At 40.4% G+C, this 18,476-nt stretch overlaps 1 protein-coding gene across 2 annotated transcripts in view; it reads right to left on the bottom strand.

Moving 5' to 3' along the window:
• The window catches only part of RTN4 (reticulon 4), a 69,593-nt gene extending 52,721 nt beyond the window's left edge, over window positions 1-16,872 (bottom strand). The window contains exon 1 of one of the 2 annotated variants that reach the window (XM_020915098.2): window positions 16,071-16,872. In XM_020915098.2, the coding sequence (XP_020770757.2) occupies window positions 16,071-16,641 (571 nt within the window). In that variant the 5' untranslated portion in view covers window positions 16,642-16,872. The remainder of the gene's footprint in view (window positions 1-16,070) is intronic. The other variant, XM_020915099.2, reaches the window with a different exon arrangement.
• Between the last annotated feature and the right edge of the window lie 1,604 nt (window positions 16,873-18,476).

Raw genomic sequence — 18,476 nt, forward strand, 5'->3', positions numbered from 1 at the left:
TGAGAAAGGAAAACAGAGCTGGAGAAATAAACCTTCCTGACTTCAAACTATACTACAAAGCTACAGTCATTAAGACTGTATGGTATTGACACAAAAACAGAAATATAGCCCAATGGAACAAGATAGAAAGCTGAGATAAACCCACGTGCCTATGGGCACCTTATCTTTGACAAAAAGAGGCACGAATATAAAATGGAGAAAAGACAGCTCTTTAATAAGTAGTGCTGGGAAAACTGTACAACAACCTGTAGAAGAATGAAACTAGAACAGTTCCTAACACCATACACACACAAAAATAAAACACTCAAAATGGATTAAAGACTTAAATGTTAGGCCAGAAACTATAAAGCTCTTAAGAGGAAAACATAGGCAATACATTCCCTGACATAAATCACAGCAAGATCCACTATGACCCACCTCCTACAGTAATGGAAATAAAAATAAACAAGTGTGACCTAATTAAACTTATATGCTTCTGCACAGCAAAGGAAACAATAAACAAGATTAAAAGACAACTCTCAAAATGGGAGAAAATAAGTGCAACTGAAGCAAATGACAAAGGATTAATCTCCAAAATTCAGAATATAAAAGCTTAATATAAGAAAAATAAAAACAGCCCAATCAAAAAATGGGCAGAAGACCTAAACAGACATTTCTCCATAGAAGATATACAGATGGCCAATAAACACATGAAAAGATGCTCAACATCATTCATTATTGGGAAAATGCATATCAAAACTATAATTAGGTATCACCTCACACCACTCAGAATGCCCATCATCAAAAAAAAATCTACAAACAATAAATGCTGGAGGGGATGTGGAGAAAAGAGAACCCTCCTGTACTGTTGGTGGGAATGTAAAATGATACAGCTATTATGGAGAACAGTAGGGAGATTCCTTAAAAACTAGGAATAAATCTATCATATGGCCCAATAATCCCACTCTTGGGCATATACTCTGAGAAAACCACAATTCTAAAAGACACATGTACCCTAATGTTCATTGCAGCACTATCTACAATAGCCAGGACATGGAAGCAACCTAGATGCCCATTGACAGACAAATGGATAAAGCAGATGGAGTATATGTATACAATGGAATATTACTCAGCCATTAAAAAGAACTTTCAGTGAGCTGGATGAAGCTACAGCCTATTTACAGAGGGAAGTAAGTCAGAAAGAGAATGCTGCTGCAGCTGCTAAGTCACTTCAGTCATATCTGACTCTGTGTGACCCCACAGACAGCAGCCCACCAGGCTCCCCCGTCCCTGGGATTCTCCAAGCAAGAACACTGGACTGGATTGCCATTTCCTTCTTTAATGCATGAAAGTGAAAAGTGAAAGCGAAGTCCTTCTGTTGTGTCCGACTCTTCGCGACCCCATGGACTGCAGCCTACCAGGCTCCTCCGTCCATGGGATTTTCCAGGCAAGAGTACTGGAGTGGGGTGCCATTGCCTTCTCCGCAGAAAGAGAATAACAAATATCATATATTAACACATATATATGGAAACTAGAAAAATGGTATTCATGAACCTACCTGCAGGGAAGAAATGGAGACACAGATGCAAAAAACGGATTTGTGGACAAAGAGGTGGAAGAAGAGAATGGGACGAATGGAGAAAGTAGCATCAACATATATACACTATCAAGTGTAAAACTACTGGTGAGAAGTTGCTGTGTAACACAAGGAACCCAGCTTGGTGCTGTGATGAACTAGAGAGGTGGGATGAGGGGAGGGACGGGAGGTTAAATAGGGAGAAAATACACATATAATTGTGGCTGATTTGAATTGTTGTATGGCAGAAACCAACATAACATTGTAAAACAATTTTCCACCAATTAAAAAATAAATTAAAAAGAAGTGAGTCAAAAATAAAAGAATGACAGATTTAAAAAATGAGAAACAAAAAACAAACAAAAAAACCAAAACCTTAGTCATCAATCTCATTTGTACTATTTGAACAGACAGCCAGAGAAATAATGAATATCAGGGACTTAATTATATCCAAACTAAGTAAAAACATAATGGCATACTGAAAAAACAAAAACAAGTTTTCACTAAATAGGCAAAAGGAATCTAGAATTCATCTAATTAAGTCTGCCCCCTACAGCCATCAAAAAGGACAATTCAGTATATCTTCTTGCTCGAAAAACATTGACGAGCTCCTGGTTATACATTGAATTATACCAAAAACTCTTAGACATATTAAGGCCTGCACTGAAAAAGTGAAAGTCTTAGTCACTCAGTCGTGTTTGACTCTTTGCGACCCCAGAGACTGCAGCCCCAACTAGGCTCCTCTGTCAATGGAATTCTCCAGGCAAGAATACTGGGGAGAGGAGCCATTCCCTTCCCCAAAGGATCTTCCTGAACCTGGGTCTCCTGCCTCGTAGGCAGATTCTTTACCACGTGAGCCAGCAGGGAAGCCCCAATTTAACTGTCCAAACTCATCTCAACATGTTATCTACGCCAGTCAAACCAACCTCTTCCTATTCAAACCCATGTTTCCATCTCCTGCATACTGAATACTGACATCTAGTAATACTAGATGTCAGTAATGTCTAGTAATACATCTAGTAATACTGCATCTGAATACTGACATCTAGTAATGCTCAAATTCACCATATTCAGCCCCACTAACTTTCTAAAATATACTCAACCTGACCTTATTTTTGTTAATCCTCTGCATTTTGGTAAGCTCAGAGTAACTTACTCAAAGTAACTTATTCAAAGCTTAATGACAAAGCTAGAAATTTGAAATTTAAACTATAATCAGAAATACACTAATTTCCTTATTACCCTCAGTAAAAGGAACAGAATGACTGAATTAATTATAATTAATTCTTAATGAATTATTAATTAAATTAATTATTAATTATAATGACAGTATGAAAGATTTCCAAATGATCTATTCCTCACATAGGCCCTAGTGCTAGATTCTTTTCCGTACCAAAGCCTAAAACTAGAATGTAAGTTTAGATTAACTGCCTCAGGACTACAAACTTTGAATGCTAATTACTTCTACCATACTATAATCAGTTTCAAAATTAAAATTAACTAGAGAGATTTCCTTTTTTTAAGTAAATCACTTCTCAAAAAAAGTAAAAATGGCATTACCAATTTTGAATTTGTTACTGGTAAACTGGAAAAACATATACACTATATCACAATCTCTGGAGAAGGGCATGGAAACCCACTCCAGTATTCTTGCCTGGAGAATCCCAAGGACAGAGGAGACTGGTGGGAGTCCATGGGGTCGCAAAGAGTCGGACACAACTGAAGCAACTCAGCACACATCACAATCTCACCAACGTCCACACATTCTTATGCTGAGTGTTTCCCCTGACACAATTATTTCAAAACCAACTGGTCAGTAAAATCATACCTAATTTATAAAACAAGGAAAATAAACTGGAATTTAAAATCATGGAGAAGAACCTCTGCTTCTAGCTATGAGAGTAATTTTATCACACTAACCCTTCCAACATAAACCAGCTATAAAACTGGGCAAAACATATGAAGCAACTGTCCTGAGACACTGGGCCACAGGCAGCACCGGAGTATAATTCCTAAGAAGAGGGAAGTGCACCAGCCGAGTGCCCTGGCTTTCTGAAGGCACTTTTTGTCAACAGCACATGGGAGAGCCGCCCAAGGATACTGCAACTCTAGCTGAGCAGAGGAAGCTGTTGAGTTGTCTGGAATTTGTGGAGCAGGGTGACATCCCAAAGGAAAGCTCCCAAGAAAAGGAGCTCCAGAAATCTAGACAGATGCTCCCTTTAAACGTTTGGCTGAATACAATGCTGCACATACACATCACAAGACTTACCAAGACCCAGCAGACTAATCTATGATCAAGTTGTGAACTAAGTGGATATTCTGGAGATCAGACTGTGCTGTAAGACCTGACCTAAAAGGGTTGGCCAGTCAGAGTGGAGAGAGTTCATGAACATCCCAAGCATAAAAATAAGATTCCAGAAAAGGTACACATTAAGAGTGGGACTACGTAACCCTAAAGTAAGGGATACTGCTCTAGGTCAAGTCAGAAAATACGGCTCATGGGCCAAAGTTGTACTGGAAAAAGTCCATTCATGTGTCGTTTTGCCTATGGCTACTTCTGCACTATAAGGGCAAAGAGTAGTTAGATAGAACCTGGATGACCTGCAAGCCTAAAATATTTACTACTTTGCCCTTAAAGAAAAAGTAAGTCACTGCTCTAGACCTACACAAATTTTAAAATCAAGACTTGTAAAGATCAAAGTGATTTCTCAGCAAACCAACTGCCTGCCAAAATGAAACTATCACCATATCCATGACAAGCAGTATAAAATAATTACTGGACAAGAAAAGAAGCAAGAAAATATGAGAATAAGGAAAAACAGCCAATGTAAACAAAAAGAAATAGTGTAAATGTTGGATTAATGAATATTAATTGGAAATTAAAATAGCTTTCAAAAATTCCTAAATATGTACAGTAAAAGACAAACATAATGAGTGAACAGAGAATCTTGATAGAAAAACACAGACTAGAAAAAGAATCAAATGGAAATGCTATAACTGAAAATTACATTAATCTAAAGAAAACTTCACTTTTAAGATGAGCTTAAAAGCAGATTGGACAATGGAGAAGATAAGATCAATAAATTTAAACAAAGAGTAACAGAAACTATCCAAACTGAAGCACAGTATGAAGAACAAAAAGCTGGGGGGGATAAATGAACAGTCTCAATAACTGGTGAGATAATCAAGCAGTTAAAGTATATGTAAAATGGAGTCCCCCCAAAAGACAATAGTATAGGGGGGAAAATTACGATTATAATGGCCTAAAATTTGACAATTGTGACAGAAAATACCAGCCACCGAAGCTCAATGAACTACAAACAGGATAAACACAAAACCAGAAAGAGATAACCGTGGAGATCAAATTACTGAAAACCAAAAACAGAAAAATCTTAAAAACAAAGGGAAAGGACAGGCAAACAATATTAAGAATGACCTGACTTCTCAATTGGAAACAATGTAACCCAAAGATAATAGAACATTCTTTAAAATGATGAAGAAAGCCTCCAACTAATAAAAATTTAAAAAAAAAAAAATGATGAAGAAAAAAAAAAGAAAGAAAACCTAGTGAATTGAGTGCAGTCAACCCTTTGTTGTTGTTCAGTCACTAAGTCATGTCAGACTCTTTGTGACCCCATGGACTGGAGCACGCCAGGCTTCCCTGTCCTTCACTATCTCCCAGAGTTTGCTTAAACTCACTGCCACTGATTTAGTGATGCTATCCAAACCCTCTCGTCTCTGTCACTCCCTTCTCCTGAGCTCCATCTTTTCCCAGCATCAGGGTCTTTTCCAATGAGTCTTTCACATCAGGTGGCCAAAGTATTGAAGCTTCAGCATCAGTCCTTCCAATGAGTATTCAGGGTTGATTTCCTTTAGGATTGACTGGTCTGATCTCCCTGCAGTCCAAAGGACTCTCAAGAGTCTTCTCCAGCACCACAATTTGAAAGCACCAAATCATGGGCACTCAGTCTTCTTTATGGTCCAACTCTCAGACCCACACATGACTACTGGGAAAAATCACAGCTTGGACTATATGGATCCTTGTTGGCAAAGTGATGTCTCTCTGCTTTTTAATATGCTGTCTAGGTTTGTCATAGCTTTCCTTCCAAGGAGCAAGCTGCAGTCACTACCCTCAGTGATTTTGGAGCCCAAGAAAATAAAATTTTTCATTGTTTCCACTTTTCCCCTTTCTATGTGCCATGAAGTGATGGGACCAGATGCCATGATCTTAGCTTTCTGAATACTGAATTTTTAAGCCAGCTTTTTCACTCTCCTCTCTCACCCTCATCAAGAGGCTCTTTAGTTTCTCTTCACTTTCTGCCATTGAGGGGTTATCATCTGCCTATCTGAGATTGCTGGTATCTCTCCCTGCAATCTTGATTCCACGTTGTGATTCATCCAGCCTGGCATTTCACATAAAGCTGAATAAGCAAGTGACAATACACAGCCTTGACATACTCCTTTCCCAGTTCTGAACCACTGATTCCTTAATTTGCCAGTCTACTCACTAAATTGATAAACCGGAAGTCAGTACTTAAAGAACTGGCCAAGTGCAGAGGAACCAAACATTCCAGTCCCCCAACATACTGAATACACTATCAGGTGAGGTCAAACCAAGCAACCCTATGCCATCTTGGTTCAGCTCCCATACAGTAAACAAGTATTCTTTTAGCAGTCTGTTCAGTGCCCCCACTGTTTACATTTCTATGCTCTTTGTTGGTGATTCTGATGTGGACCCTAAGCATAGTGCTAAAGTGCTATCTCGTGTTCTTAAGAGCAAGAAGGTTAAGATGTACCTTACAGAGGAAACACATGATTTAGATAAGGTTCATTCAAACATGAGTTATTGTACTCTTAGCCATGAGTTCAATGTTAATGAGTCTACAATATATAATGATGTTTCTTTAAATAGAAACACACCTAAAATAAAGTTATCATTAACAAAAACACTACGATTAAAGGTTCACAGGAACCTAACCCTGTATTTCCCCAAGCAACAATGATTCAGTCAGTATCTGCTAATTCAGTACCTTCTGTGATTTTATAGATCATAATTATTACAAACAATAAAAAAGATACCATATAGAAACCCAAATCTTCATAAAGGAATGAAGAAGGGCAGAAATGGTAAATATATGAGTAGATACAAAATAGTCTCACTTCCTAATTTCCTTAAAGAAATGATAAATACATGACTAAATATAAAGTATTCTCATATCTTAATTTCTTTCAAGAATAACTGATTTTTGAAGCTTATATAACTACAATATGTTGCTGCTGCTAAGTCACTTCAGTCGTGTCTGACTCTGTGCTACCCCATAGACGGGAGCCCATCAGGCTCCCCCATCCCTGGGATTCTCCAGGCAAAAATACAATACAGAAAGAATTAAAATGACAATGACAATAAAAGCACTAAGGATGGAAGGAATATACAGAAACACATACACACACAAAAGCAGATGGAACTAAGAGAAAAGAGACTTATATGAGCTATACTAATAATTACACTGAATGTAGTAAACTGCTCCAACTAAAAGGCAGAGGTTTTCAGACTAGATGAAAACCCTACTACATGCCACTTACAGGACACACTTTAAAAACACAGGAAGGTTAAAAGTAAAAGGATGTGAAAGGATATACGATCTAAGTACTTATCCTACAAAATCTAGAATGGCGATATTAATGTCAAGCGAAACAGATTCAAACAAAAAAAGTATTATCTTGAGATTACCAGCGGTAAACAGGAGCATTTGATAATGATAAAAGAGCAATAAAAGACATATGCTATATAGATATATAACAACACTAAAGGTTACACAGGAAAGGTGTAATGGAAAATCATGAAGCAAAAACTAAAGAGAAACAAGGACAAATCTACAAACATTATTTAAAATTTTAACACTCAACTCTCAGTTAACTGATAGACTACACACATTCTATAAACAAGGATAGAGATGGTTTAGACAACACCCCAATAAACTGACTTCATTATAGAGCACTGCAACCAATAACAGAAGACACATTCTGCTCAAGTACACATGGAACATACACCAAGATAAACCATTTCCTGGTCTACAAAGTAAATCTCAATACATTTAAAAGGACTGAAATCATGCAGTACATGTTCTCTGACCACATGAATTAAGCTGGAATCAATAAAACAGAAAAATTCTGGAAAACCCCTCAAACTAGAAATTAAACACACAATTCTAAATAGCTGATGGATCAAAGAATGTATCACAGGGAAAATTAAAGAATAATTTAAATCAAATGATAATGGAAATCTGCAGAATACAGCTAAAGTAATGCTTAGAAAGAAGTTTATAGCTCTAAATGCTCTTAAGAAAAAAGGGTTCAAGTTTAAAGCTTCCACCAAAGGAAACTAGAAAAAGAACAAGTAAATCCAAATAAACAATAGAAAATAAATAACAGCAGAAACCAATGGTACAGGGAACATGCAAACTAAAGAGAAAAGTCAATGAAACCAAAAGTTGGTATGTTGAAAAGATTAATAGAATTGATAATCCCTAAAATGATTAAGAAAAAGAGAGGAAAATACATATTGGAAACAAAAGAGGGACTAGCTCTATAACTTTTAAAAAGGTAAGAGGTTACACAAACAAGTCTATGCCAATAAATTAGACAACTTAGGTTGAGGGGACAAATTCCTTGATGTTCCCTAATAAAGATGAAATAGTCAAGTTCCTTGCAAAGCACACGTTTCCAAAACTGACACAAGCTGAAATAGAAAATCTGAATAGCCCTATATCACATTAAAATAGTATACCTGTAATTTAAAACCTTCTCCACACAGAGAACTCCAAGGCCAGATAGCTTCACTGTGTATGTGTGTTCTCAGTTGCTTCAGTTGTGATTCTTTGCCACCCTATGAACTTTAGCCTGCCAGGCTTCTCTGTCTGTGGGATTCTCCAGACAAGAATACTGGAGTGGGTTGCCATTTCCTCCTCCTGGGGATCTTCCCAACCCAGGGATCTCTTGCACTGCAAGTGGATTCTTTACCCACTTATCCATCTAGGAAGCCCCATCACTAATAAATTCTATAAACATTGAAGGATGCTACACAAACTTTTTCATCATATTAAGGAAGAGGAAGCACTTTCCAAGATGTTTCATAGATTTATGCACTAATACCAAAACCAGACAGAATTATTACAAGAAAATAAAAAATACCAAAGAATAAGGACTTCCCTGGTGTTCCAGTGGCTAAGACTACAAGCTCCCAATGAACTCCCAGGAGCACAGGTTTGATCCCTGGTCAGGGAACCAGATTCTACAGGCTGCAACTACAGATCCTACATGTTGCAACAAAGACCCAGCTCAGCCAAATCAACTAATCAGTCAAAAAAACAAACACACAATGAGAAAAAAAGAAGCAAAGCTATTTTTTTTTAAAATAGAGAAAAATATTCCTTACACAAGGCATGCAAAACTGTTAGCAAAATATCAGCTAACTGAATTCAGAACTTGGTAGAAGAATAAAACTCTCAAATTTAATAATGATGTTAATTAGTTGAGACTGAGAAGTTCTAAAGACTATTTGTGAAAGGGACTTACATGATAGGTTTAAATGTACTTAATAACTCCCTTAGAACAAAGATGAACAGAATTTTAAACAAGTAAATTCCCTCTGAGACCAAAGACTCTAGTAGATTTTTTAAAAATCGTTAATGCTTTAGGTCAACTTCACCTAGGGCTGTCAGTATACTAAGATAAATAAATTTAATAATGGTGCCTTTCAAAAATGAAGTTTATAAGTCAATCTATAAAGTTTTGGAGGGAAAAAAAATGAGTTTTTTTCTCTCTTTTCACAAAAGCAGCTGACAGGTTTGTAAATACATGATTGTTCCTACAGTAAAACCACAGGAGTCCTCTGGTTTTAAGACAGCAGAAAATACTTCACAGGAAGGGGCTTGTATTCTTTCCTTATCTGCCACATGTACCTCTCATAACTACAGTCTCTACTCATCTTTCAGTCTCCACACTCAGCCCTAAACCTGGTTTTTAAAAGGACTATGCTAACTTTCCTTAGTACTGAACTCACAAGAGACCACCAATATGACCAACCTACTGCCAAATCTGTTTGAACAAAACTTTATAAGCCGCCTTCATCTATCGTAATAAGAACAAGTCATTAAAGAAGTAATTTTCAGAGAGCCACATAAGGATTCAGAGACTGCTGAAAAGATAATCCAATCTTTAGCAGCTACAGCTCCTACTACAGGAGTAGGAGTAACACCTACTATACTAGCGTTTGGCATTATCTACCAACATTTTCAATGCTTAGCCCCTTTGAATCAGTAATTCCACTTACGTGAATTTATTCTGTAACACATAACAGCATGTATTTGCAAAGAAGTATATATAAAGGTGTTCACGACAATGTTACTTATAACAGAAAAAGCTGAAAAACAACCTAATTATCAATAAGAGACTGGTTAAATAAAAGAGTACATCCATATACCTTGCATTTTTAAATAAATTAATGCTTTAATTCATAAGACTTGGGATTTTTTTTTTTTTTCTTTCTGGCCACATCACAATGTGGAACTTCCCTGACGAGGGACTGAACATGTGCCCCCTGCAATGGAAGCACAGTCTTAACCACTGGACAACCAGGAAAGTACCAAGACTTGGGACTTTTATTTGAGAGAAAATATTTCAGTACTTCTAGAGCCAAACAAAATACAGATCGGGATTCACCTGTAACATCAGTTCAACAAACACCTGACTGCCTGTGCCACATCTAAGGGACTGTGCTCAGCAATGGAGAGATAATGCATGTAGTCCTTTCCCTCAAGGTAAACAGGTAACACAGCCCCTTTCCTCAAGGAGCATATAGTCTGGGGAACAGAAATGAGTGAGCAGACCATTCTCACATATATAGTATGCTGAGGTAGGAATAGAATGTTATGGGAATGCATGAGTAAAGTGATTTAAAAATTAAAAATCACCATTCCAAGAAACAAAAAACCATGAGTTTAAACGTGAAATTATCAATTCCTCCTTTAGAGCTGAAAGGATGAGGCCTTCAGTCTGAGAAAACTCTAGCATCAGTAGAGCTGGGTCCTCCCACAGTGCATGCCTATGTCCTACATTTGCTAGCCACAAAGGTCACATTCACCCACTTAAAACACTGGTGATGAATTATGGTTCTGCTCTTAAAGTTCCCATCCCTGGGGCTGTCAGCCCCGGAGGAACCTTCTACGGTCTATATTTAGAAACAGGAATAAAAATTCTCAAATACACTATAAGAACAGTGTATCTACCAACATTTGCTTCTACTTTGAGGTCCCAGAGAAAAAATGAAGAAATATCATCCATTTGGTTGGTACTTTTATCCTGGGCTAGCAAAGGACCTTTAAAATGTGCCATTTAAATTAGGGCTTTGCAACAGCAGTGTTTCAAATAATCTGTTTTTAAGTATACTATGAAATAACTACACATAATACAGAGCCAATTACTAGACAATAGGTGTGTGCGTGCTAAGTCACTTCAGTCACGTCGGACCTCTTTGCCACCCTATTGTAGCCTGCCAGGCTCCTCTGTCCATGGGATTCTCCAGACGAGAATAATGGAGTGGGTTGTCATGCCCTCCTCCAGGGGATCTTTCCAACCCAGGGATCAAACTTGAGTCTCTTACGTCTCCTGCAATAGCAGGCGGTCCTTCACCACTACCACCACCTGGGAAGCAAGCACTCACAGATAACATAGTAATCTTCCAAGTTTACAGAAATAGAGTGTTAAGATAACATGTTTCTAAATGTTATTTCACATAATTAGATATTTATTAAAGGTTCAACATAACTACATCACTTCATTTTAAAAAGGACTTGAGGAAGCTTGTTAGTTACTAATAAGAACTATAAACTTGACACTGAGCTTCCTAGGAACCAATCTGAAAAGCAATTCACTTTATCCATAAGTTGGAAATGACTTAGCAACTAAACAACAACAGGAAGCAGCACACCACCTGTTCCCAACTTTCATTCCTAGTCAGAAAATTAAAAATGGTTAACAAGAAAATTATTCAGAACCTCTATATTCATCAGTTCCATTCCTTGTTAACATTTTCTAGATAAAAATGAAGAAGGGAGGGTGGGAAATGGATTTTGGCATAACATCTCTTTCTTTGGTGACAACTACTTCCTGGGAATGTCACATCACTGTTTACTTGAACTTTATGTTAAAGACAAATACTTTTCTTTTTTAAAAAATTTATTTATTTGTTTTACTTTACAATATTGTATTGGTTTTGCCATACATTGACTTGAATCTACCATGGATGTACATCTGTTCCCCATCTTGAACAACCCTCCCACCTCCCTCCCCATCCCATCCCTCTGGGTCATCCCCGAGCACCAGCCCCAAGCACCCTGTCTCATGCATCGAACCTGGACTGGCGATTCGTTTCACATATGATAATTTACATGCTTCAATACATCTGTGTCTCTTTTGCTGTCTCACATATAGGATTATTGTTACCATCTTTCTAGATTCCATATATATGCATTAGTATACTGTATTGGTGTTTTTCTTTCTGACTTACTTCACTCTGTACAATAGGCTCCAGTTTCATCCACCTCATTAGAACTGATTCAAATTCTTTGAACTTAGAACTGATTCTTTTTAATGGCTGAGTAATATTCCATTGTGTATATGTACCACAGCTTTTTTATCCATTCATCTGCTGATGGGCATCTAGGTTGCTTCATGTCCTGGCTATTATAAACAGTGCTGCGATGAACATTGGGGTACATGTCTCTTTCAATTCTGGTTTCCTCTGTGTGTATGCCCAGCAGTGGGATTGCTGGGTAAAGACTCATATTTAAACTATATAAACTATATGTCACTCAGAATCTTTTAACACTTCTATCATGTGCTTCTATGCTTCTATAATAATAAATGACTGTAAACATGACTAATAATTTTTAATCCTTAAGCCATATAATGAGCAATATTATACTATATTTATGAGCAATATCCAATTCTATACAAATTTCCATTTCAACAACTTTGGATAGTCTCTGAAATTGATCTAAAAACCACCAACATTCTATTCTTTGTATCCATGGCCTCCAAGTCCTCTCAGTTCTCTTTCATAAAACTTCTTCTTAACGTAACTAAAAAAACAGAGATTCAGAGCCAAAAACTCATCCTTCCTAGAGTTTCTTATATTCCTCCCTATATTCCATTTCCACTGAATGAACTAGTTCAGGCTCTACTCACCTCTCTCAGAACTGCTGCTAAAGATTTCTAAATAGTTTCCATTTTTCTTTCCAACCTATCTTGAAAATTTCCACCAATTCACTTTCCTAACACTGCTTTCATTATTCCATGCCTCAGTTCAATCATTTTTGATGGCTTCCCAATGCTGAAAGCAATAATTTAGGAAAAGGATGATAAATAATGAAATAACATATTTTGGAAACAACAACAAAAACATTTTTTGCCTCGTAATTTAAACTGCCAAGTGCAAGGGCAACTGTGGATGGCAGAACAGGAATAAAAGCAAGATGATAAAACCCTAAATCCTTAATTTGGCATTCGACACCCTTCAGAATCCAGATCTACCACACATTTTACTGGATTAAAGAACATGTCCAGAGACCAGCTCAACGCCATCCTTAACGAACGGTTTGCATTTCTCAATTCAAACTTCCATCCAGTTTCCCTTGCATATTCTCAAAGCCTAGGCTAAACAACCATCATTTTAACCTGAAGCCAATGTTTCTCCATGAAAAAGTCAGCAGGGGAGAAACTTCAGTCGCACTTTCAGTTACTGCACTGCAATTGGGGATGCTCCAAGTACTGACACAACAGCAAACAGCAAAATTACAATTTCTCAAATAAGGGCAATCAGCATTTACTCAAGAAGAGGTTAAACAACAATATGAAATACACAAGAGGCCGGGATCTACCATATGCAGCAACATAAACCGTCCTCCAGTCAGACCGATCTGTTTCTAACTATGCTCTGCACATTTCTCACCTCTGTCTTTACTCACAGCCATCCTTTTAGTTTCTCTCAATCTTCAAAAGTGTATTTCTGCTCCAAAACCCCAATATAATTAAGGAGCACATTTCTAAAATAAACAATCTTTCAAAAGGCAAAATTTTTTACCATGGCCTATTAGAGACCTCAAATAACCTAAGTGTAGTCTACCACCCCACCCTCACCTTAACACCCACCACTTTCTCCTTAGCTTTCTCACTAGTCTTCTCACACATACATTACTGCCTCAGGGCCTTTGCCTCCCAGAAGCTTCTTGGAAATTTTTTTTATATCTGCAGCTTAAATCTCACCTCCTCAGAAATGCCTTTCTCAGTGCCACCCTATCTAAAAAGATTCCCACACATCTCAATCATTTTCCACATCATCCTTCCTATGCTGCTCATAACACTTAACACTACTCTCAGTTCCTTAATCAGGTGTTTATCATCTGTACTCCCCTCATGGGGAACACATCTGTCTTGCTGACTGCTCTATCTTCCTAGCATAGAATAGTGCCTCTTTATAGGTAATCAATAACCAGGTGCAGGAAAGAACTGTTAAGAAAGCCAGACTCAGTGACATGGTTTAACTATCTGTGACCATAATCACAATGTTCCTTTATGTCCTAAAAGAACTAAAGTTTCTAGATAAGCAACATCAATACAGAATTAGGAAACCATATAAAGATAGAATCGCTAAGTGACGCAATATTCTCTATCCTTTGTCTTCCAAAGTTAGTATTCCAAAAGTCAAAATACAGAAAGAATGCTGTCACCTCCTGACTCTCCAAGGTTCAAAGAACAGAACTCTTTTGTTTCCACATAGGAATACAATATGAAAAATTAGTTTGCTTTTCTTAATCATTAAATGTATCGTTTGTAAATGTCTTATTACTTGATATTTTTCCACCTCACTTTAGTTTCTTGAAAATGTGTTTTTACTGATAAAAAGGAAAACTTGAGTTACTTCTCACATTCTAATTATCTGTAGTGTAGTGATTAATGTTTTGAGTAATGCTCTGGGGAATGTCAATATCACTATTGACTTATTTTCTTCCTTGTGGAGCAAGAGTAAACTGAAGGAAAAAAAATTCTTCCATGATCTCCCACTGAGTATCTTTTTCTAGAAAAACAATCGTTTCTAAAATCCTACAAGGCTATGACAATTTCTCAACAGGCTGTTACACTATCTGATTCTTGATCTCTGCCTTTTTACACATAAAGGTCCTACTACTAGTGGGACGCTTTCTGTCCCCAAATTAACAAGCTACTTGTTAATAAGTTAATTAACGTGTCTAATAGGATGAATTCTCAACCTCTAACAAACTTTTTTCTCTTCCAGAATAAACAATTTCCCAAAATTAAAAGGATAATAAAACAATTTTTCCTAATAATAGTAATAACAAACAATCAGGTGCTGGTAAATGAAAAGATTTGAAAACTACTTACGGACAATGCAAATCTGTCTCTGCAGCCCTAAAATATATTACTTCTACGAAACAGTATTTGTAACCAACGGATGAAAACGTCTGTCTCAAAACATTTCATGAAGTCCCATGGTAAATCTACCACAAGTTCAACTGTCCTCTTCCCGCCAGGGAATCCACAGGTTTCCCCTTCTTTGGGAATGTCAACCATTTTGCCTTTTCCTTTTATCTCTACGATTCAGTTACAATGCATTAAGAGGCTAAACCTGTGCATCCTGACAGCTATTCCCCTCCTTCTGCGGCAGAGCTCCCGGCAGAACTGCGCCCCCTTGGAACATGGTGCCCAGGTCCCATTTCCCCGGCTCCGTTAAGCTGGTGGTAAATAGCCACATCACAACCCGGGTAAACTGGGCGGTGGCAGGACCTCGCCAAAACTCCGCTCCCCAATTCTCCACGCGTCACACCACTGGAGGCGCTCTCCCTTCACTGCAGTCAGGTCAATGTGGACGTTTTCCACTGGACCGGCTCCCCACGAGCGCGGGGCTGGGGCGGGGGAGATGAAGAGCATGGGGCCACCCAAGCCAAGGAATGGGTGAGGAGAGGGGCCAGGGCTGAATGCAGGCAAAGACCAGAAAGAAACTGCGTCTTTTCCCCAGGAGCAACCTAGTCGGGCAGACAAAAGATTAGGGCGCCAAGGCCTTCCATCCTCACCCCGGAACCAAGGCAGCCCGATGAATCCACACCCCTAGTTCCCTCATTACAGACCCAGCTCCTGCCAGGGGTGGGTTCCTAACTTCCTCGACCCGGTGGAATGGCGAGCAGACAGAACAACCCGGGAGCGGTCGGGGTGCACGTGCTCCCCGATACCCAGACGGACAATAAAGAGTAAGCCCGGGCTTCCTCTGCCGCCCCACCCTGCTCCCCGCGGCTCCCACCAGCGGGGGCGCCTTCGCCCAAAGATCTGCAGACAAAGCCCCCTCCGGGTGGACAGAAGGGCAGGGTCCAGGCTTTAAGGGCTGCGCACAAAAGAGGGAGGGGCGCGAGGGGCGGCGCGAGGCGGAGGGCGCGGCACTCACCCACTGAGCCAGAGGAGCCCCTGCGTTTGGGCGCGGCCGGCGTGGAGGGGGGCGCGGCGGGGGCTGGGGCAGCCGGGGTCCACGCGGGCTCGGCCTGAGGGCTCACGTCGGCCGGTGGAGGAGGGGGAGGCCGGGCCGGAGGCTCCTCGTCCTCAGAGAGCTTGGAGGGCGAGTCTGCTGTAATGGAGGGTGGGGAGGGCGCGGGCACCGCCGACGACACGGGGCTCGGGTCCCAAGACGGCTGCCGCTCCGGAGCGGCGAGGGGCGCGGCCGGCAGGGGCCCCCGGGGCGCCGGGGGCACGAAATCATTGCCGAAGTCCAGCAGGGGCGCACTAGCCGGGGTGGTGGCGGCGGCGGCGGCCACCGGGGCCGCCGACAGCGCGGCGGCGGGCTTCCTCTCTAGCACCTCCAGCTCCTCCAGGTCCTCGTCCTCGTCCTCGTCCTCCTCCTCCTCCTCCTCTTCCTCTTCTTCCTCGGGCTCCTTCACGAACTGGTACTTGAACGCGGGCTGAGGCCGAGGCGGGCTGTCCGAGGACGAGGAGACCAGAGGCGACTGGTCCATGTCTTCCATGGCTGGCAGGTCGGAGGTGATGCTGCAGCTGCTGCGTCCGCGGGAGAAGCTTCTTCTCAGAGCCGCGGGCGGTTGTGGGGGGTGGGGAAGACTGAGAGGGGCAGGGCCCTACGAGCCGAGGGACCTGCAGTGGCGACAGCTCCCGGAACAATGAGACTGCTCCTCCAGCCTCCGCGCCCGTGATGCGCCACCCGCCCCGTCCCCAGTTGCCGCCGCCGCCGCCCAGATGAGGGAAGGAGAGAGGCCAGCCGACGCTCCGCCCAGTTTGGCGTGACTTCACCCTCCCAGCCAGGGAGAGGCAGGCACTAACGCGGGAGGAGCGAGCCAATCGGCGAAGAAATAGAGTTGACGGGCAACCAGCCGGCCCAACAGAAAAGGAAAAAGGCGAAAGTGGGTGGGTCTCACTGCACTTCCTCTCTCTTACCGGCCAGGGTGGGTTCGATGGGCGGGGTTTGGAGCTGGGAACCCCACCGACTGCTTAGGGTAGTTGCGGGTCCGGCTGGGGTCTTGGTCTTGGCCTTGGCAAGCTGGAGTATTTGTGTTTACTGCAGTGGGGAAACGAACCCCTCCCTCCCAGCCCTGAGGGGTCGGAGACGTTCCTGGCACGCCACCGGAAGGGCGTTATCTTGGAGACTGGGAGTGGAAACTTTCCTCCCAGGAAAGGAAAAAACCCAGAGCGCAGAAAGGTTCTGAATAACGGTACTGTGGAGTAGGCCTTAAGGATTGAAGCAAACGTTAAATTTTAGATTTCGAAATAAAAAATTGTTTTCTTTCAAACGTAAATTCCCAAAACACCTTATCACCTTAAGGTGGTGATGGTACTATCATCACCACCTTAAAAGAAAAAATATTTTTTACAGTTTTAAAGTCACTCCCAGTCTTAACTGCAGACCCTGGATGAGGTAGGCAAAACAACTGGGCTAGACGATATAGGACTGACTGGAACAGACCATTTGATGAAAGTCTGTACTTCTTCAAAGAGGGCTTTGGGATCTGCCCGCTGCTGGACTTAATTGGTAGAAGGATGAGTCACCCAAAAGAGGGAGGGGAGAGAGGAAAGTGGAAAGAGAAGGATGCCTTGGAAGGCAAATTTGATTCACATTGCATTTCAGTCACCTTAGGCTCATGAGTCAACATTCTGGATGATTCAGGCTTTCTGGGAGTCAGGATACATACATACTCATTTCTTCGATATGCCAAAATGAGTATAATTCCCATTCCACTTTTTCCAGAACTGGAGAGTTTAAAGAAAGTGATTATAGAACATTTAAGTATCAGCACCCAGAGGTTTAGAGAGCCCTTTTTGTCTTTCTGATGTATTGAATACCTTCCAAAAGTATCCCCTTCCTGTCAAATCTAGAGACCCTGGAGAGAGGAGGATAGCTTGCTTTCCAGTTGCTCTCAGCCTAAAACTGCACTATTCAAGTCCTTAGTCACTGGCTGCTCCTGGCTACTGAGCACTTGAAATAGGAGTCGTTTGAAATGAGATGTGTAAGTTTGAAATGCATACTATATTTTGAGAGTACCAAAAAAATTAAGTACCTCAATTTTTATAGTGGTTATATTGGAATTGATAATATTTTGGATATATTGGGATAAGTGTAATATATTAATTTTACTTGTTCTTTTTAATACTGCATCTAGAAATTTTTAAACATATATGTGGCTTATATTTTATTTCTGTTTGACAGTGCTAGTCTAAATTGATGATTAAGAAATCTTGATTGCCATGGAGAATCATGGATTACTTGAGCAAATTCTTAGCTTCAACTATACCACCCTCAATTGGGGTAATTAAAAAGGAAAAGTGAGGACTGGGGGGAGGGAGGAGGGAC

This window comes from Odocoileus virginianus, chromosome 2, assembly GCF_023699985.2.
Source record: "Odocoileus virginianus isolate 20LAN1187 ecotype Illinois chromosome 2, Ovbor_1.2, whole genome shotgun sequence".
NCBI classification, from domain to species: Eukaryota; Metazoa; Chordata; class Mammalia; order Artiodactyla; family Cervidae; genus Odocoileus; species Odocoileus virginianus.